Below are 22,014 nucleotides of genomic sequence, written 5' to 3'. Positions count from 1 at the left end.
GTTAAAAGCATGTACAGAGTTTATTCTTACAACCAAGCAAAATGTATATTTTACCATTATGGGTATCATACATGTATGTAACATCTATACGTTGTACATATACCGATGTAAACATGTACCTCTAATGCCGCAGATGTGAGGTGATATTGGGTTTTAACGTCGTGCTTGAGAATATTTCGCTCATATGACGACGTGCATGCGTGTGTATGTGTATGTGCGGCTGCTTGTACTAGCCCAGACTGAAGCTGGTTTTATAGTGCTACCTCACTGAGATACCATGCTGCAGTGAAACATGAATACCCCACTCAGAAACATTATACTGACTCCGAGCCGACCAGTCCTAGCTTGTTGTACCCATTAATGCCGAGCGCCAGGCAGGGACCAACAAGTACCATAGTTTAACGTCTTTTGGTATGACGCGGTCGGGGATCGAACCCACGACCTTCCGCTGTCCGGGCAGACCCTCTAACCACTACACCATGGAGGCGGTCTAATGCCGCAGAACGCGGCCGGGGTGTAAATAAAGTTACCTAACAGAGATATGAGCTTATGGCCTGTTCTACTCTGTGAAAGTAGAGGATGATGTTGTTTATTTGTTTGCTTGTTGTTGTTGTTTCAATATGTATACCGTAATTAAATGAAGATTCACGCAATTTAAAACAATTTAAAAATAACAGTTCAAAACATCAGATTCGAACTCACTTAAAAACACAGATGTATAGTTCAAGATAGTGGTATACCCGGATTGTCTCCCTTTATTGAGGGAATTTTCCAGATCAAGGTTCCTGGTTGACGCGATTAATCAATTACCAGCGTGTATTCATTAACAACTGTCAACGTACTGATTTAGCAACGAGATCATGACTTAACGAAGTGTCCCAGAGGAGTGTACAGTGGCAGGATATTAATGTGCTGGTTGAATACGAGCCCAACAATCATTTGGTGAGTGTGACTTGTCAGCGGGTATGGAAACAGCGCTAGTTGTATGTTCTCATGTATAAAAGATCACGCGCTGTGATGTTTGTGCTAATTATAACTGTATATGCGTAATACCTTAAAGTTGACTTAACTTTCGTGCGAAGAGTTTGGTGAATATGAAACTTTCCAAAACTAGCAGAACAGGCAGTGTATTAGATACCTGCCAACTAACGCTAGCTTGAGACTCAAGCTAATATTTTTCATGCCTGTAAGTCCATCTTAATTCAAAGATCTTTTCATAGTACATGTTTTTAATCGTAGAATATGTGTTCTTTTAATGTTTGGCTAAACTGGAATACAATCGCCAACGACTGAAGGGATGATATAAATCCAGTCAGGTTCCCTGCAAGCCGCAAAAGCGCTATATATAAGTCCCCATGTTCCCTATAGCCCATTGGCTGACGGGGGTCCACATGCGCCCCCCCGTCTACTTCTTGGGTATTTTCTAGTAGCTATGGGTCCCTCCTTCAGAAAAATGCATGTTAAAAGTAAACAGTCTGGTTCCCGACACCTTTTTTAGGGGGGTAGGGGAAACAAATGTGGTGATATCTCCTTGCCCTGTAGATCCACCGCAACAGACTACCACTCTAAATGTTGGTATTTAAATTCTCTTTCACATGGTACATAATATATGCAAATCGGGTAGACAAGTAGGTCACCAGAGGTCAAAAGGTCACAGAATTTAGCCGATGCCCAAAATCTGACTCATGCCCCTTTATGTCAATGTCCTGGTGCCAAATGGGGAATTTTATCATGGTAACACCCCAAGACGTGAACAATGATGTTATTGTAACAAAACAAAAGGGCTAATTTTTGATAATTTTGCCAATTTTCGCTTCTGCTGCATGTGAAGTAAAGGTATATGTCAAAGTGTCATAGGCTTTCATTAATTCACATGGTCATTCATCATCGAGGCTGTCACTCTCCTCACTAGACAATTATTCTTCATCTGAAGAGTTGTCATCCTCCTCCCATCATCATCATCATCATCATCATCATCATCATCATCGTCATCACTTCCATCTAATTCGGCTACAGTATCTTCTAAAATGTCTACCAACTGTTGAGGAAGGATGTCGCCATCAGTCCACTTTGGCTGCATGGCACCATTCTCGAATGTCCATCTGTGACCATCCATGGGATCAGGTAAAACCGGATCTGGAATGTGTGCTTGCCTCCATATCAACACCTGATAATTCACCCGATTCATGTGTTGTGTCAAACAGCTTTGACAAGGAGGTAGAGATTCTCCATTCCGAGAACAAGAGAACGGACGCTAAAACATCAGAAGCTGTCGACTTACCAGAGTGCTACATTGCGAAAAGACGAAGCCCTGGGTATAAAGTTGTCAACAAGTCAGTAGATGGAGGGAAAGAAGCATGTAAGAAGATCGTCATGGAGAATATGCTTTGGCTTCTTATTCGTCTCCATGCTGCAAAGACCAGTCAGAGTGTTCCAGGACGGGGTGGCTTTGTGTCATTGACAGGGAAGACACCGCCAAAACTCACAACTGTCGAGTATTACCCTATCATATCACATTCGACCACAGACTACAAAGCAGTGAAGGAATGTCTCAGCCAAGCAGAATAAGGTACAAGAGAAGTTGGCCAATTGTATGTCATCACCACCTTCGATCTCGGAGTCTGCATGAAAGCGTATCCATTGGTTTGGGTCAATCCGAACCGATATGCAGACCACATGAGCATGATTGGGACTTTCCACTTAACATGTGCATATCTCAAGATAATTGGAAAGAAGATGGCTGGCTCAAGAATCGATGACATTCTTCTAGAAGCAGGCAATGGACTACTAGTATGGTGATCTGCCAACCTTCAGTTGCTGGGTGATCTATAGCCTGTTTTATATTGAAATGTGTTAAGAAGTAAGAGGAAGTTTTAGGTTTACAACCTTCAGTTGCTTTATATCTAAATCTAAGAAAGTTTTAGGAGTTTTATATCTAAATCTGTGATCTTCTAGTGATTTTTTTACTACATCCTTCGTCGACGGGTTTTTATAATTCAACTTAGTATTCATCATGAATTTAGAATTTGTTTTAGTCATGAAATAGCGAATGCGAGAGGCTACCCATTAGGTTGACGTCACGAGGGGGAATCCCCCTCCCGCCCATGCGTGAAACTAGGTCATAGCTCGCGTCCTGATAGTCCTCTGTTTTCACACATTATTGAACAGTTGAGAAAAGAAGAGCCCACCGACCTATTTTATGAGAACATTCTTAGAAAGATTCGGCGGCTATGGAGACCTATCTTGCCCGAAATTCTGTGGATATGTCTCTCATTGAAGATGATGATGACGACGACGACGATGGTGATGATGATGATGATGATGATGATGATGATGATGATGATGATGATGATGATGGGGAAGAATAGGTTACTTGAACTGGATATAAAGCCGAACTGTACATAGTTATACTTATTTGAACATGGACATTAGACGTGCAAACATGTCTTGGGAAGATTATCTCAAGGGTATTTACTATAATTCTTCAAACCCTGCTAGCTTTTCTGGACCTGATACGTTGTACAGACACGTGAGGAAAGTGGGGAAGTTCGCCTTAAGTCGATACAAGATCAGGAAATGGTTGCAAAGACAAGAAGCTTACAGCCTTCAACGTCCTGTGAAAAGAACTTTTGCCAGGAATAGAATTATGGTGACTGGCATTGATGACCAATAGTCGGCTGATCTTATGGATATGGTCAAGTTTTCTAAATACAATAATGGTTTTGCTTTTGTCTTGGTGATGATTGACGTGTTCTCCAAATACCTTTGGCTAAGACCTTTGAAAGATAAAAAAGGCCATATCGTAGCCAAAGCCCTTACAGACATATTCGAGAAAGGGAGACAACCTACAAGACTCAGAACGGATCGAGGACAAGAGTTTCGAGCTAAAGAAGTACAGACAGTGTTGAAAGATAGAAGCATCAAACATTTGTTGACCAGCAATGAAACCAAGGCGGCAGTGGCTGAACGTGTTTTAAAAACCATTAAAACGAGACTGTATCGATATTTTACCTATAAGCAGTCTTACGAATATGTGGATAAACTACAGACTTTTGCCAACAGTTATAATGAGACACATCATAGAGCCATCGGTATGCCACCCTCTAAAGTGAGTAATGACAAGGAAAACAATATTTGGTGGCGTATGTACTGGTCCAAGAAAGGTGTGGTGAAAAAGACTAAATCATTTCGTTAAAGTTGGAGATCGAGTGAGATTGAGTCATCTCAGGAACATCTTTAGCAGAGAATACGACGAAAAATATACTGGGGAAATTTTCACCATTTATCAGAGAATCTTTAGAGGTGGACCACCAGTGTATAGAGTCAAGGATTATAGTAATGACGAAATCCAGGGCACCTTCTACCAATCCAAATTACAGAAAGAAGAAGAAAGGTGGAAGAAATTTTGAAGACCAGAGGAAAAGGCCATAACAAACAATATTTTGTGAAATGGTTACACTGTTTAAGTTTAATTCATGGATTAAAGCTTCCGATGTAGAGAGACTGTAAATGTATGTCAATAAAACATAAGGGTGGCTTAGGGTGGCTCTCCGACCAATGTCCATTCTGCATGCACGGGGATAAATAATGTATATAGAACTTGCATATTGTCGTTGTTTATTTCCCTCTACAGATTTGCATTTGCGCACGCACGTGTCATTACACAAACGGAGGACTGTGTTTACATGACAAGGCCTGTTTAAATGTGACTGTTGATTTCATGGAATATTTAGAATATACCATGCTGTTTGTCGATCACATGGATTATATGGAATATGCTATACTGTGGATACATGATAATGAGCAGGTGGGAAACAGTTTGAAATTGTAAGCCAACATTTTTATAAAGGCTTATGTTATGATGTGATGTATCGTGAAAGTAGCATCTGTTGCTACTTAGATTTACAGGCTTATTAAATATTGTGAAAAGAAGTTGTATATTGTCGTTGTTTATTTCGCCCAATAAGTTTACATTCATATGCGTTGTCCCATTATACAAACGGACAACTTTTTCATCATTGCGTCGGCCCACGCTATAAAGGACGCGAGCTATGACCTAGTTTCACGCATGGGCGGGAGGGGGATTCCCCCTCGTGACGTCAACCTAATGGGTAGCCTCTCGCATTCAGGGAGGCTGCCAAATCTCTATGGAAGATTACATGCAGTTGGGTGTCCTCATACCCTTAGTTTGCTAACTACTGCCTAGATTAATTCCTGTGTGTATCAAATTTGGCATCTTTGAAAAGAAACAGAGTTCGCTCTACCCCCATGTATAGTGTAATAAAGTATTTTTTGCCCTGAACTATTCTAACTATTCGCTAAAGCCTCCTCGCACATTTAAAGCCTCCTCGCACATTAACTATAATAGTTCAGGGTAAAAGCGTACTTTATGACACTTCACTTAGGGGTAGAGTGAACTGTGTATGTCTTAAATAAATCTATCTTATAAAAGGTCCTAGTATTTTGTGGCCTGCTCCATTGTTTATGAAAGTTAAACAGGTAACATTTGCGTGACTAACCGGTAACAGTGTTACCCCTGTTTACCAATCATTAACCCTGGTATAACGTGCCTGCCAACTGGGGCACCTGACGGTTACATGACAGGTTGAAACACTCTCATTATTCACTGAAACATAACTTTACAGATGTAGGTGATTGTGAAATATATCGATGGATTTCTGCCCCGACCAACTGACTGTTTCATTGACCTAATTGGAAGTTTCATACTCCTTAAAATATCAGGTTAAAATATGCATAAAAAGAAGTAGCAAAACACATGATTCTTTTATTTGCATGTTGTATTGTCTTCTATTTGCGTGTGTGCTTGTTTTGAATTGTTAATCATGTTACAACTCAAATACCATCAGGCAATACTAAAGTAAACGTGTATGTACTTGCATGTGCATGTTTGTGCGCGTATGTTTGTGTTTCCGTCCGTCCGTCTGTCTGTCTGACATTTACGTCACTCACATAATAACGTAGAACTGATTATATTCTTCAAAGGCATTTAGAAGTTGGTGTAGTAATACAAGACAAATATTATGGATAACAACTTCTTGGTTTCTTTTTCCACAACGTTTCTGGGCTAGTTCTTCAGGTGAATAATGGTGAACAGTGAACAGTGCAGTGAACAGCACAGCACTGCACTGCACTGCACTGCAATGCTATGCTATGCTATGCTATGCTATGCTATGTATGTATGTATAGATAATTATTATGGATAACAACTTCTTGGTTTCTTTTTCCACAACGTTTCTGGGCTAGTTGTTCAGGTGAATAATGGTGATAGTGAACAGCACAGCACAGCACTGCACTGCACTGCACTGCACTGCACTGCACTGCACTGCACTGCACTGCGCTGCGATGCGATGCGATGCGATGCGATGCGATGCGATGCGATGCGATGCGATGCGATGCTACTATGTATGTATGGATGGATGGATGGATGGATGGATGGATGGATGGATGGATGGATGGATGGATGGATGGATGGATGGATGGATGGATGGATGGATGTATGTATGTATGTATGTATGTATGTATGTATGTATGTATGTATGTATGTATGTATGTATGTATGTATGTATGTATGTATGTATGTATGTATGTATGTATGGACCCTCTATACATATCACCATTATTCACCTGAAGAAGGGGCAAGAACTAGCCCAGAAAAAAGTTGTGGAAAAATACACCAAGAAGTTGTTATCCATAACATTTGTCTTGTAGAACTGATTATAGCCCAACCGTTTAAAAGAAAGAGTAGTGCTACTTAACGGTATATTCCTACCTGGACAAAGAGTCTATACTATATGAAATTATATACTTTAAAATTGATGGAATTTCGTAAATAGATTTCTTTAAGAATCTGCTGTGTTGTTGAACAAAATATAGCTATATGCGTCTGTCTTCAAAAGCAAAAACTTCACATTTGTTTATACAACTGAAAAACCAGATTACTTAGTCATATATTTTTTACATGTGGGTTTCTTGTGACTTTTTCAGGTAAGTGTACTGAGGGCACAATGGCTACTTCCGAGAGCGACACGGAAAGATTCAGTGTTAACCAACGCCTTAAGTGGGCTATATGTAAGTCATTCAAATACAGGGTGGACCCAGTGCTGTTGAATGACGCGTTGTCACACAAAGTGAGACTAACGGACAAACAGGAGGTAAGCATGCTGACGGTTGTCGTGTTATAACGTTAAAAATCCACCTACAAATATACTCTCCCAAAAAAGAAACGCATATAGGAATTTCAACTGTATTTTTATGTTTATTTTGAAACATCTTGTAGGTTTTATGACTCAATGAAATATAGCGAAATTGCACACTGGGAATGCAGACTTATCCGTCTTTGGCACCAACTCGAGGAAAGTCAGTTTGAGTGTCACATGGAGACGTGTGGTGGCGCTGAAGTCAATACCTTGTGTGGCCACCGTGGGCATCCAAAACTGCACGGCATCACCTCGGCATCGAACGAATAAGTCTCAGAATCTCGTGTTGCCCAATCGCAGCCCACACTGCCTGTAGTGCCTGTGCGAGTTGCTGAAGTGTCTGGAGCTGAGGGTTACGGCGTCGCACCCGTCTGTCCAGGGCATCCCACAGATGTTCGATCGGGTTTAAGTCCTGTGATCTTGAGCGCCAGGGGAGTACATTGATGTTGTGGTTCTGGAGGAAATCTCTAGTGTGACGTGCTGTGTGGGGCCTGGCATTGTCCTGTTGAAACAACTCCCTCTGGCGATCAATGATTGGAAGGAGGTGTTGGCGTAGGATTTCGTCACAGTACCGTTGACCTGTCAGGTTGCCCTGGATCATCACCAAATCACTTCTCCTACGGCAGGTGATCCCCCCCACATCATAACACTACCCCGGCCGAATCTGTCCACCTGGGGAACGCAAGCGTCGGCGAAACGTTCACGTCGACGTCTGTACACCCGCATTCTTCCACCGCGTCGTTCCAATAGAAATCGTGATTCATCACTGAACCAGATTCTACGCCAATTCGGTAGGTTCCAGGCCTGAACCGTTGGTGCACCATTGAACTCGATGTCGACGATGTTGTTGTCGAAGCACAGGGCCAAAATAAGGTCTTCTGGCACGTAAACCAGCCTCTCTCAACCTGTTCCCGACGGTCTGTGCAGAAAGCCTCCTCAATCCGGGTATTTGTCGAGCGGTACTGGTCGCCGTAGCTGTTCGATGACGCAGGTGATGAACCCGGATGTAGCGATCCTGCGCTGCAGTGGTCGCTCGAGGTCGCCCACTACGAGGGGCATCTGCTTCCGCATTCTGCCGGCGATATCTCTCCCAGAGCCGTGAAATGGTGCTTTGGTAAACAATCATGCGTCGGGCAACTGCACGTTGAGACTGGCCAGCTTCAAGCAAACCAATGGCGATATGACGGTTGGCTTCACTTAGACGTGGCATTTTGCGTTCGTCAACAATATTCCAAATACAGTGAATAATCGACAAACAGCGATCAACCTTTTATACCCATCATTGAGACTATCTGATCCCCAACTTTCACGTGCATTGCATGTGAATTGTGTATTCTGTGACACTACACGCCGAAATTGAAAATCATGCTGTTAAATACGGGTATTTTACGGATGGTGCGTTTTGTTGTGATGTTTCAAAACATAAACACCATAGGACTCATAAACAGAGCAAAACCTTTTGTAAAATGAATCACGTTTTAATTCATTGCTACATGAAATTGCTATTTTCATGATGCGTTTCTTTGTTTGGAGAGTATATTTCCAAAGTGTGTCTCAAACTACAAGTCTTGTGGAGCTGAAACTTTGTTTGAATAAACCCAGCTGTTGAGACTTTTAAAACTACTAAGAAATCAGCTCCGTTTGAGAACATGTCTGCTGCGGCGGCCATATTGAAACTGTTCCTTTCGGCATACTTTGGTCATCAAGGTACGACCTTTGGCCTCCACGTATCCTTGTTTGTCTAGCGTTAGTGAATGCTGTAATGGATATGCACCTCACCGCGTAAGTGTAATAATCTTGAATGGGCAATTCAACCCTACTTCATCCCATATACCCGCGAAGATCCAGGTGAGCAGGTCAGCAACCCACGCTTATCGTAAGAGGCGACTAACGGGATCGGGTGGTCAGGCTCGCTGACTTGGTTGACACATGTCATCGTATCCCAATTGCATAGATCGATGGATTGGATTGTCTGGCCCAGACTCGATTATTTTCAGATCGCCGCCATATAGCTGGAATATTGCTGAGTTCGGCGCAAAACTAAACACACCTACTCTCACTCATCCCTCTGCTCTGAAAGTATAAGATACATCTGAAACAAAGTAGGAACGATCACAGCTGACGTGTCTTTGAAAACGGATCACTGATTTGTGATCCGATATTTAAACTCTGCAACCAATATTTGATCATAGTTATTAAAATGATGTGTACGTGTGGATCAGGTGACAAGCCAACACACCACAGTGTATTTTAATTAACATTCGAGGGTTTAATTATTGATGTATTCACTCAGGACTTTATTCATATTTAAGATGTACTGATATTTAGGATGAAATGAGGGCCAAAATGAATTCTGGCGGAAGATGGCAAGCTTGCGATTATCTGTTTACTCAACTCGTCAAGAAGACGGACTGGTTCAAGTATCTTCTCAGAGCGCTGGCTGATCCTCATCTTGGTTTGGGGGATTTTGCGGAGGTCTGTAAACAAAAGGAAGGTATGTTTCTTAAAGGAGGATATATTTCCTTTTTCTTTTTGCTATCTTCTGTTTTTAAAAGTCACATGATATCCGGGTTAGAATTGGTCTTCAGGAACCCACAAACCGAAACATGAGTCTCATTAAAGGTCACATGCAACCAAAAAATCAAACATAATTAAAACACAATTATCACTTATTCATGACATATAATATACATTGCTGGTTATGAAAAAACATATAAACAAAATTATAAGCGTACAATCGCAAATCAAAAGTGCAATATTGTGTACTTGGGTTTACTTCCCAAGAAACGAAGCAGCCGGGATACCGAACCCAGTCAGAGCGGGTGGGTGTGCACTCAAGTGTAACGGCTGGTTCATTTACAGATGCCCTCACGGCTCATTGTGTGTGTATATATAGAGATGTTGGGTTTTGTAAATACATGCTCATTTTTTGTGCATAACATTTTGCAATCAACAGACATCGCAATCAACAGACATCATAACATGTCATGTGTACAAGTATCACACCTGCCTGTCTGTGTAATTACATAATGTGACAGAGACCGAACTCGGGCCATAAAACAATGCATTTTGTTTATGGTGTATAGCCTGATTGGTGTTAAGTTCAAATTGCATGTGGTCAGTGATCGCAGTTGTGTATTGAATATTGTCATTAGCAGACAGGCAGGCAGACACATGGGTGTCAATAAAACAGACATTGAGTTTTGTCTGTGTCAACGCTAAATAATGACATTGCTTTAAGTATCGAACTGAGAAAGTGACTCGGTAAGAAGAACGTGTGGTGAAATAGACAAATGAAATTATATAAACAGTTAATCTACTGTCATAACATATAAAAAGCTCGCGCCTGTGAAATATCAACAAAACATTAGAAAAATAGCTCACACCAAAGCGTTCACTGAGTATTCACCCGACAACCCACTTCCAAGCTGCGCAAACCTATTTCACTGCGCACGTGCTATGAGCGCAGCCCAGCTGTTGAAACCCGTTTTCCCCCGAAAAGTAGGGGAAAATTAGTGAAACGTTTAAACTCCGATTTCGCGCGGTTTTTTCATCGCGTTATTTTTCAACTTTATAAGTTGAATTTGCATTTTTCATGATTTGTTTCGGTAAGTCCATACCGAAAGGTATTAGAATCTGCAAAGTTGTGTTTTACGTTGCATGTGACCTTTAACCTATTCAGACAATGACCTACTTTTCAGCCGATCCGAAATTTCTCGTGTGAAAGAGGCATTAGACATCACAAACAACTATATGGTAACATTTAATTCAAATTCCCTGTTTCATAAGAAAATGGTATTTACAAATGAATTTTAATTCTAAACTTTAATAACATCGTATTTCTATATTTTATGGCGAGGTGTTGGCAGCATGGCCTTAACTAAGACGTCGCAGACTGCCCCTGTTTGATGAGGTCGTAAAATGATTCACTATGTATCTGGCTCACTGGTCACACCTGTTATGAGTTTTTTGCGCTTATTCAGAGTAGTTCTGTAACGCACAATGTGATTGATATAATATCAATTCCGTACCAGATCGATTTCCATGTTTCCGTTTGTCAGAGCTCGCTGTACGACAGAGCACGCTGTACGACAGAGTACGCTTCACGACATGTTTGCAAGGATTATAAGGAGCGTAGTGTTGCAATATACAAGTTGCTTAAATGTATCAAATAATTCTGACTAAATTTATGTATCCTGTTAAATGAATTGCTCTCGAAATTCTGGACTGGTTATTGTACTAAGTTGCGCAATAGGACGGAACCCAGTCAACAGGAAACGAGACTGTTGTGTAATCAATGTTTTGACTTGACTTTCTTGTCGTAAGTGGCGACTAATGGGATCGGATGGTCAGACTCGCTGACTCGGTTGACACATTTCGTTGTATTCCAATTCTGTGGATCGATGCTCATACTGTTGATCACTGGATCGGGTGGTCCAGGTTCTATTATTTACAGACCAGCACTATTGCAGCGTCAACAAATGTTTTAGTTACATCCTAACAACACCACAAACTATTCTCACAGATCGAGGGTTGTAATGTCTCCTGGAACGGGCGCTAGCTGATGGACCAAAGCCCCCTCGATGAATGCTTATTAAATGTCTTAATATTCAATCATTCAGCTTGCAAAGACCGAAAATAGGTTGTATTTATTTCTGTGTTACAGCTGAAATAAAGCGCCATTCCGGGGAAACAACGACTGATGGTGAAGAGGGGGGTTACCTGAAGTTACTGGACGAAACAGACGGAATCGTGGGACAGAGTCACGGAGGATACACGAAGCCATCCCAGACAGTACAATACTCACCTCCCGACGAAGATATCTACGAAGATGTTGGTACCGATGACCGTAGTGACTATGATGACGCCATGTCGCTTCCATACCCGGAAGTCGTTAAGGTAGGTGTGATCCATCCTTGCACCAGGCAGTCATTGGGGTAGGTATGAACCATACTACCACCAGGCAGTCATTAAGGTAGGTATGGTCCATCCTACCACCAGGCAGTCATTAGGGTAGGTATGGTCCATCCTACCACCAGGCAGTCATTAGAGTAGGTATGATCCATCCTTCCACCAGGCAGTCATTAGGGTAGGTATGATCCATCCTACCATCAGACAGTGATTGGGGTAGGTATGATCCATCCTACCACCAGGCAGTCATTCGGGTAGGTATGATCCATTCCTGCACCAGACAGTCATTGGGGAAGGTATGATTCATCCTTGCACCAGGCAGTCTTTGAGGTAGGTATGAACCATCCTACCACCAGGCAGTCATTAGGGTAGGTATGATCCATCCTACCACCAGACTGTTATTGGGGTAGGTATGATCCATCCTTGCACCAGGCAGTCATTGGGGTAGGTATGAACCATACTACCACCAGGCAGTCATTAAGGTAGGTATGGTCCATCCTACCACCAGGCAGTCATTAGGGTAGGTATGGTCCATCCTACCACCAGGCAGTCATTAGAGTAGGTATGATCCATCCTTCCACCAGGCAGTCATTAGGGTAGGTATGATCCATCCTACCATCAGACAGTGATTGGGGTAGGTATGATCCATCCTACCACCAGGCAGTCATTCGGGTAGGTATGATCCATTCCTGCACCAGACAGTCATTGGGGAAGGTATGATTCATCCTTGCACCAGGCAGTCTTTGAGGTAGGTATGAACCATCCTACCACCAGGCAGTCATTAGGGTAGGTATGATCCATCCCTCCACCTGACAGTCATTGGGGTAGGTGTCATCCATTCTACCACCAGACAGTCATTAGAGTAGGTATGATCCATCCTTCCACCACGCAGTTATTAGGGATTGTATGATCCATCCTACCACCAGGCAGTCATTAGGGTAGGTTTGATCCATCCTACCGCAAGGCAGTCATTAGGGGAGGTTTGATCCATCCTACCGCCAGGCAGTCATTAGCATAGGTTTGATCTGTCCTGCCGCCAGGCAGGCATTAGGGTAGGTATGATCCATCCTACCGCCAGGCAGTCATTAGGGTAGGTTTGATCCATCCTACCGCCAGGCAGTCATTAGGGTAGGTTTGATCCATCCTACCGCCAGGCAGTCATTGGGGTAGGTATGATCCATCCTACCACCAGACAGTCATTGGGGTAGGTATGATCCATCCCTCCACCTGACAGTCATTGGGGTAGGTGTCATCCATTCTACCACCAGACAGTCATTAGAGTAGGTATGATCCATCCTTCCACCACGCAGTTATTAGGGATTGTATGATCCATCCTACCACCAGGCAGTCATTAGGGTAGGTATGATCCATCCTACCACCAGGCAGTCATTGGGGCATTAGGGAGGGTATGATCCATCCCACCACCAGGCAGTCATTGAGGTAGGTATGATCCATCCTACCACCAGGCAGTCATTGGGGTAGGTTTGATCCATCCTACCGCCAGGCAGTCATTGGGGTAGGTATGATCCATCCCTCCACCAGACAGTCATTAGAGTAGGTATGATCCATCCTTCCACCAGGCAGTCATTGGGGTAGGTATGATCCATCCTACCACCAGACAGTCATTAGAGTAGGTATGATCCATCCTTCCACCAGGCAGTCATTAGGGATTGTATGATCCATCCTACCATCAGGCAGTCAAGGGAGGTATGATCCATCCAACCACCAGGCAGTCATTGGGGAGGGTATGATCCATCCTACCATCAGACAGTCATTAGGGTAGGTATGATCCATCCCTGCACCAGACAGTCATTGGGGAGGGTATGATTCATCCTTGCACCAGGCAGTCATTGAGGTAGGTATGAACCATCCTACCACCAGGCAGTCATTGGGGTAGGTATGATCCATCTTACCGCCAGGCAGTCATTAGAGTAGGTATGATCCATCCTACCACTAGGCAGTCATTAGAGTAGGTATGATCCATCCTACCACTAGGCAGTCATTGGGTTAGGTATGATCCATCCTACCACCAAACAGTCATTAGGGTAGGTATGATCCATCCTACCACCAGACAGTCATTGAGGTAGGTATGAACCATCCTACCACCAGACAGTCATTGAGGTAGGTATGATCCATCCTACCACCAGACAGTCATTGGGGTAGGTATGATCCATCCTACCACCAGACAGTCATCGGGGTAGGTTTGATCCATCCTACCACCAGACAGTCATTAGGGTAGGTATGATCCATCCTACCACCAAACAGTCATTAGGGTAGGTATGATCCATCCTACCACCAGACAGTCATTAGAGTAGGTATGATCCATCCTACCACCAGACAGTCATTGGGGTAGGTTGATCCATCCTACCACCAAACAGTCATTAGAGTAGTTATGATCCATCCTACCACCAGACAGTCATTAGGGTGGGTATCATCCATCCTACCACCAGGCAGTCATTGGGGTAGGTATGATCCATCCTACCACCAAACAGTCATTAAGGAAGGTATGATCCATCCTACCACCAGACAGTTATTGGGGTAGGTATGATCCATCCTACCACCAGGCAGGCATTAGAGTAGGTATGATCCATCCTACCACCAGACAGTCATTGGGGTAGGTATCATCCATCCTACCACCAGGCAGTCATTGGGGTAGGTATGATCCATCCTACCACCAAACAGTCATTAGAGTAGGTATGATCCATCCTACCACCAGACAGTCATTAAGGAAGGTATGATCCATCCTACCACCAGACAGTCATTAAGGAAGGTATGATCCATCCTACCACCAGACAGTCATTAGAGTAGGTATGATCCATCCTCCCACCAAACAGTCATTGGGGTAGGTATGATCCATCCTACCACCAGACAGTCATTAAGGGAAGGTATGATCCATCCTACCACCAGACAGTCATTGGGGTAGGTATGATCCATCCTACCACCAGGCAGTCATTAGAGTAGGTATGATCCATCCTACCACCAGACAGTCATTGGGGTAGGTATCATCCATCCTACCACCAGGCAGTCATTGGGGTAGGTATGATCCATCCTACCATCAGACAGTGATTGGGGTAGGTATGATCCATCCTACCACCAGGCAGTCATTCGGGTAGGTATGATCCATTCCTGCACCAGACAGTCATTGGGGAAGGTATGATTCATCCTTGCACCAGGCAGTCTTTGAGGTAGGTATGAACCATCCTACCACCAGGCAGTCATTAGGGTAGGTATGATCCATCCTACCACCAGACTGTTATTGGGGTAGGTATGATCCATCCTTGCACCAGGCAGTCATTGGGGTAGGTATGAACCATACTACCACCAGGCAGTCATTAAGGTAGGTATGATCCATCCTACCACCAGGCAGTCATTAGGGTAGGTATGGTCCATCCTACCACCACCAGGCAGTCATTAGAGTAGGTATGATCCATCCTTCCACCAGGCAGTCATTAGGGGTAGGTATGATCCATCCTACCATCAGACAGTGATTGGGGTAGGTATGATCCATCCTACCACCAGGCAGTCATTCGGGTAGGTATGATCCATTCCTGCACCAGACAGTCATTGGGGAAGGTATGATTCATCCTTGCACCAGGCAGTCTTTGAGGTAGGTATGAACCATCCTACCACCAGGCAGTCATTAGGGTAGGTATGATCCATCCCTCCACCTGACAGTCATTGGGGTAGGTGTCATCCATCCTACCACCAGACAGTCATTAGAGTAGGTATGATCCATCCTTCCACCACGCAGTTATTAGGGATTGTATGATCCATCCTACCACCAGGCAGTCATTAGGGTAGGTTTGATCCATCCTACCGCAAGGCAGTCATTAGGGGAGGTTTGATCCATCCTACCGCCAGGCAGTCATTAGCATAGGTTTGATCTGTCCTGCCGCCAGGCAGGCATTAGGGTAGGTATGATCCATCCTACCGCCAGGCAGTCATTAGGGTAGGTTTGATCCATCCTACCGCCAGGCAGTCATTAGGGTAGGTTTGATCCATCCTACCGCCAGGCAGTCATTGGGGTAGGTATGATCCATCCCTCCACCAGACAGTCATTGGGGTAGGTATCATCCATCCCTCCACCTGACAGTCATTGGGGTAGGTGTCATCCATTCTACCACCAGACAGTCATTAGAGTAGGTATGATCCATCCTTCCACCACGCAGTTATTAGGGATTGTATGATCCATCCTACCATCAGGCAGTCATTAGGGAAGGTTAGATCCATCCAACCACCAGGCAGTCATTGGGGAGGGTATGATCCATCCTACCACCAGACAGTCATTAGGGTAGGTATGATCCATCCCTGCACCAGACAGTCATTGGGGAGGGTATGATTCATCCTTGCACTAGGCAGTCATTGAGGTAGGTATGAACCATCCTACCACCAGGCAGTCATTGGGGTAGGTATGATCCATCTTACCGCCAGGCAGTCATTAGAGTAGGTATGATCCATCCTACCACTAGGCAGTCATTAGAGTAGGTATGATCCATCCTACCACTAGGCAGTCATTGGGTTAGGTATGATCCATCCTACCACCAAACAGTCATTGGGGTAGGTATGATCCATCCTACCACCAGACAGTCATTGAGGTAGGTATGAACCATCCTACCACCAGACAGTCATTGAGGTAGGTATGATCCATCCTACCACCAGACAGTCATTGGGGTAGGTATGATCCATCCTACCACCAGACAGTCATCGGGGTAGGTTTGATCCATCCTACCACCAGACAGTCATTAGGGTAGGTATGATCCATCCTACCACCAAACAGTCATTAGGGTAGGTATGATCCATCCTACCACCAGACAGTCATTAGAGTAGGTATGATCCATCCTACCACCAGACAGTCATTGGGGTAGGTTCGATCCATCCTACCACCAAACAGTCATTAGAGTAGTTATGATCCATCCTACCACCAGACAGTCATTAGGGTAGGTATCATCCATCCTACCACCAGGCAGTCATTGGGGTAGGTATGATCCATCCTACCACCAAACAGTCATTAAGGAAGGTATGATCCATCCTACCACCAGACAGTTATTGGGGTAGGTATGATCCATCCTACCACCAGGCAGGCATTAGAGTAGGTATGATCCATCCTACCACCAGACAGTCATTGGGGTAGGTATCATCCATCCTACCACCAGGCAGTCATTGGGGTAGGTATGATCCATCCTACCACCAAACAGTCATTAGAGTAGGTATGATCCATCCTACCACCAGACAGTCATTAAGGAAGGTATGATCCATCCTACCACCAGACAGTCATTAAGGAAGGTATGATCCATCCTACCACCAGACAGTCATTAGAGTAGGTATGATCCATCCTCCCACCAAACAGTCATTGGGGTAGGTATGATCCATCCTACCACCAGACAGTCATTAAGGAAGGTATGATCCATCCTACCACCAGACAGTTATTGGGGTAGGTATGATCCATCCTACCACCAGGCAGGCATTAGAGTAGGTATGATCCATCCTACCACCAGACAGTCATTGGGGTAGGTATCATCCATCCTACCACCAGGCAGTCATTGGGGTAGGTATGATCCATCCTACCACCAAACAGTCATTAGAGTAGGTATGATCCATCCTACCACCAAACAGTCATTAAGGTAAGTATGATCCATCCTACCACCAGACAGTCATTGGAGGTAGGTATGATCCATCCTACCACCAAACAGTCATTAGAATAGGTATGATCCATCCTACCACCAGACAGTCATTAAGGAAGGTATGATCCATCCTACCACCAGACAGTCATTAAGGTAGGTATGATCCACCCTACCACCAGACAGTCATTAAGGAAGGTATGATCCATCCTACCACCAGACAGTCATTAGAGTAGGTATGATCCATCCTACCACCAAACAGTCATTGGGGTAGGTATGATCCATCCTACTACCAGACAGTCATTAAGGAAGGTATGATCCATCCTACCACCAGACAGTTATTGGGGTAGGTATGATCCATCCTACCACCAGGCAGGCATTAGAGTAGGTATGATCCATCCTACCACCAGACAGTCATTGGGGTAGGTATCATCCATCCTACCACCAGGCAGTCATTGGGGTAGGTATGATCCATCCTACCACCAAACAGTCATTAGAGTAGGTATGATCCATCCTACCACCAGACAGTCATTAGGGAAGGTATGATCCATCCTACCACCAGACAGTCATTGGGGTAGGTATGATCCATCCTACCACCAAACAGTCATTAGAGTAGGTATGATCCATCCTACCACCAGACAGTCATTAAGGAAGGTATGATCCATCCTACCACCAGACAGTCATTGGGGTAGGTATGATCCATCCTACCACCAGGCAGGCATTAGAGTAGGTATGATCCATCCTACCACCAGACAGTCATTGGGGTAGGTATGATCCATCCTACCACCAGACAGTCATTAGAGTAGGTATGATCCATCCTACCACCAAACAGTCATTAGAGTAGGTATGATCCATCCTACCACCAGACAGTCATTGGGAAGGTATGATCCATCCTACCACCAGACAGTCATTGGGGTAGGTATGATCCATCCTACCACCAAACAGTCATTAGGGGTAGGTATGATCCATCCTACCACCAGACAGTCATTAAGGAAGGTATGATCCATCCTACCACCAGACAGTCATTGGGGGTGGTATGATCCATCCTACCACCAGGCAGGCATTAGAGTAGGTATGATCCATCCTACCACCAGACAGTCATTGGAAGGTATCATCCATCCTACCACCCAGGCAGTCATTTGGGGTAGGTATGATCCATCCTACCACCAAACAGTCATTAGAGTAGGTATGATCCATCCTACCACCAGACAGTCATTAAGGAAGGTATGATCCATCCTACCACCAGACAGTCATTGGGGTAGGTATGATCCATCCTACCACCAGGCAGTCATTGGGGTAGGTATCATCCATCCTACCACCAGACAGTCATTAGAGTAGGTATGATCCATCCTACCACCAAACAGTCATTAGGGTAGGTATGATCCATCCTACCACCAAACAGTCATTAGGGTAGGTATGATCCATCCGACCACCAGACAGTCATTAGGGTAGGTATGATCCATCCTACCACCAGACAGTCATTAAGGAAGGTATGATCCATCCTACCACCAGACAGTCATTGGGGTAGGTATGATCCATCCTACCACCAAACAGTCATTAGAGTAGGTATGATCCATCCTACCACCAGACAGTCATTAAGGAAGGTATGATCCATCCTACCACCAGACAGTCATTGGGGTAGGTATGATCCATCCTACCACCAGGCAGGCATTAGAGTAGGTATGATCCATCCTACCACCAGACAGTCATTGGGGTAGGTATGATCCATCCTACCACCAGGCAGTCATTGGGGTAGGTATGATCCATCCTACCACCAAACAGTCATTAGAGTAGGTATGATCCATCCTACCACCAGACAGTCATTAAGGAAGGTATCATCCATCCTACCACCAGACAGTCATTGGGGTAGGTATGATCCATCCTACCACCAGGCAGTCATTGGGGTAGGTATGATCCATCCTACCACCAGACAGTCATTAGAGTAGGTATGATCCATCCTACCACCAAACAGTCATTAGGGTAGGTATGATCCATCCTACCACCAAACAGTCATTAGAGTAGGTATGATCCATCCTACCACCAGACAGTCATTGGGGTAGGTATCATTCAACGTACCACCAGACAGTCATTAGAGTAGGTATGATCCATCCTACCACCAAACAGTCATTAGGGTAGGTATGATCCATCCGACCACCAGACAGTCATTAGAGTAGGTATGATCCATCCTACACCACCAGACAGTCATTAAGGAAGGTATGATCCATCCTACCACCAGACAGTCATTAAGGTAGGTATGATCCATCCTACCACCAAACAGTCATTAAAGTAGGTATGATCCATCCTACCACCAGACAGTCATTAGAGTAGGTATCATCCATCCTACCACCAAACAGTCATTAAGGAAGGTATGATCCATCCTACCACCAGACAGTCATTGGGGTAGGTATGATCCATCCTACCACCAGACAGGCATTAGAGTAGTAGGTATGATCCATCCTACCACCAGACAGTCATTAGAGTAGGTATGATCCATCCTACCACCAAACAGTCATTAGAGTAGGTATGATCCATCCTACCACCAGACAGTCATTGGGGTAGGTATCATCCATCCTACCACCAGACAGTCATTGGGGTAGGTATGATCCATCCTACCACCAGACAGTCATTAGAGTAGGTATGATCCATCCTACCACCAGACAGTCATTAAGGAAGGTATGATCCATCCTACCACCAGAACAGTCATTAGAATAGGGTATGATCCATCCTACCCACAGTCACCAGGAAGGTATGATCCATCCTACCACCAGACAGTCATTAAGGTAGGTATGATCCACCCCTACCACCAGACAGTCATTAAGGAAGGTATGATCCATCCTACCACCAGACAGTCATTAGAGTAGGTATGATCCATCCTACCACCAAACAGTCATTGGGGTAGGTATGACCAGTCATTAGAGTAGGTATGATCCATCCTACCACCAACAGTCATCCACCCTACTCACCATTGGGTATGATCCATCCTACCACCAAACAGTCATTAAGGTATGATCCATCCTACCACCAGACAGTCATTAAGGAGGCATGATCCATCCTACCAGACAGTCATTAAGGAAGGTTTGATCCATCCTACCAGAAGACAGTCATTAGGGTAGGTATGATCCATCCTACCACCAAACAGTCATTGGGGTAGGTATGATCCATCCTACCACCAGACAGTCATTAAGGAAGTTGTATGATCCATCCCACCACCAGACAGTCATTGGGGTAGGTATGATCCATCCTACCACCAGGCATTAGAGTAGGTATGATCCATCCTACCACCAGACAGTCATTGGGGTAGGTATCATCCATCCTACCACCAGGCAGTCAGGTTGGGGTAGGTATGGATCCATCCTACCACCAGACAGTCATTAAGGAAGGTATGATCCATCCTACCACCAGACAGTCATTGGGAGGAGGTATGATCCATCCCACACCAAACAGTGATCCATCCTACCACCAGACAGTCATTAAGGTAGGTATGATCCATCCTACCACCAGACAGTCATTAGGGTAGGTATGATCCATCCCTACCACCAGACAGTCATTAGGGTAGGGTATGATCCATCCTACCACCAGACAGTCATTGGGGTGGGTATGATCCATCCTACCACCAGGCAGTCATTGGGGTAGGTATGATCCATCCTACCACCAAACAGTCATTAGAGTAGGTATGATCCATCCTACCACCAGACAGTCATTAGGAAGGTATGATCCATCCTACCACCAGACAGTCGTGGGGTAGGTATGATCCATCCTACCACCAAACAGTCATTGGGGGTAGGTATGATCCATCCTACCACCAGGCAGTCATTAGGGTAGGTATGATCCATCCTACCACAGTCATCCTACCACCAGGCAGGCATTAGGTAGGTATGATCCATCCTACCACCAGACAGTCATTGGCCAGGTAGGTATCATCCATCCTACCACCAGGCAGTCATTGGTAGGTAAGGATCCATCCTGCCACCAAACAGTCATTAGAGTAGGGTGGCATGTCCAGTCATTAGGTATGATCCATCCTACCACCAGACAGGTGGGGTAGGTATGATCCATCCTACCACCAGACAGTCATTGGGGTAGAGTATGATCCATCCTACCACCAAACAGTCATTAGAGTAGGTATGATCCATCCTACCACCAGACAGTCATTAAGGTAGGTATGATCCATCCTACCACCAGACAGTCATTGGGGTAGGTATGATCCATCCTACCACCAAACAGTCATTAGAGTAGGTATGATCCATCCTACCACCAGACAGTCATTG

General features: G+C 44.5%; 1 protein-coding gene across 1 annotated transcript in view; it reads left to right on the top strand.

The window, feature by feature from the left end:
- Positions 1-11,927: 11,927 nt before the first annotated feature.
- LOC124271152 overlaps positions 11,928-22,014 on the top strand; it is a 53,016-nt gene continuing 42,929 nt past the window's right edge. Inside the window, exon 1 of the mRNA XM_046706222.1 lies at positions 11,928-12,116. Coding sequence (XP_046562178.1) covers positions 12,049-12,116 — 68 coding nt within the window. The 5' untranslated portion in view covers positions 11,928-12,048. The remainder of the gene's footprint in view (positions 12,117-22,014) is intronic.

Source organism: Haliotis rubra, unplaced genomic scaffold, assembly GCF_003918875.1.
Source record: "Haliotis rubra isolate DU_JTF1 unplaced genomic scaffold, ASM391887v1 Scf158, whole genome shotgun sequence".
Taxonomy (NCBI): Eukaryota; Metazoa; Mollusca; class Gastropoda; order Lepetellida; family Haliotidae; genus Haliotis; species Haliotis rubra.
The sequence above is the reverse complement of the archived record's forward strand: the minus strand, read 5'-3'. Positions and strand labels throughout refer to the sequence as shown.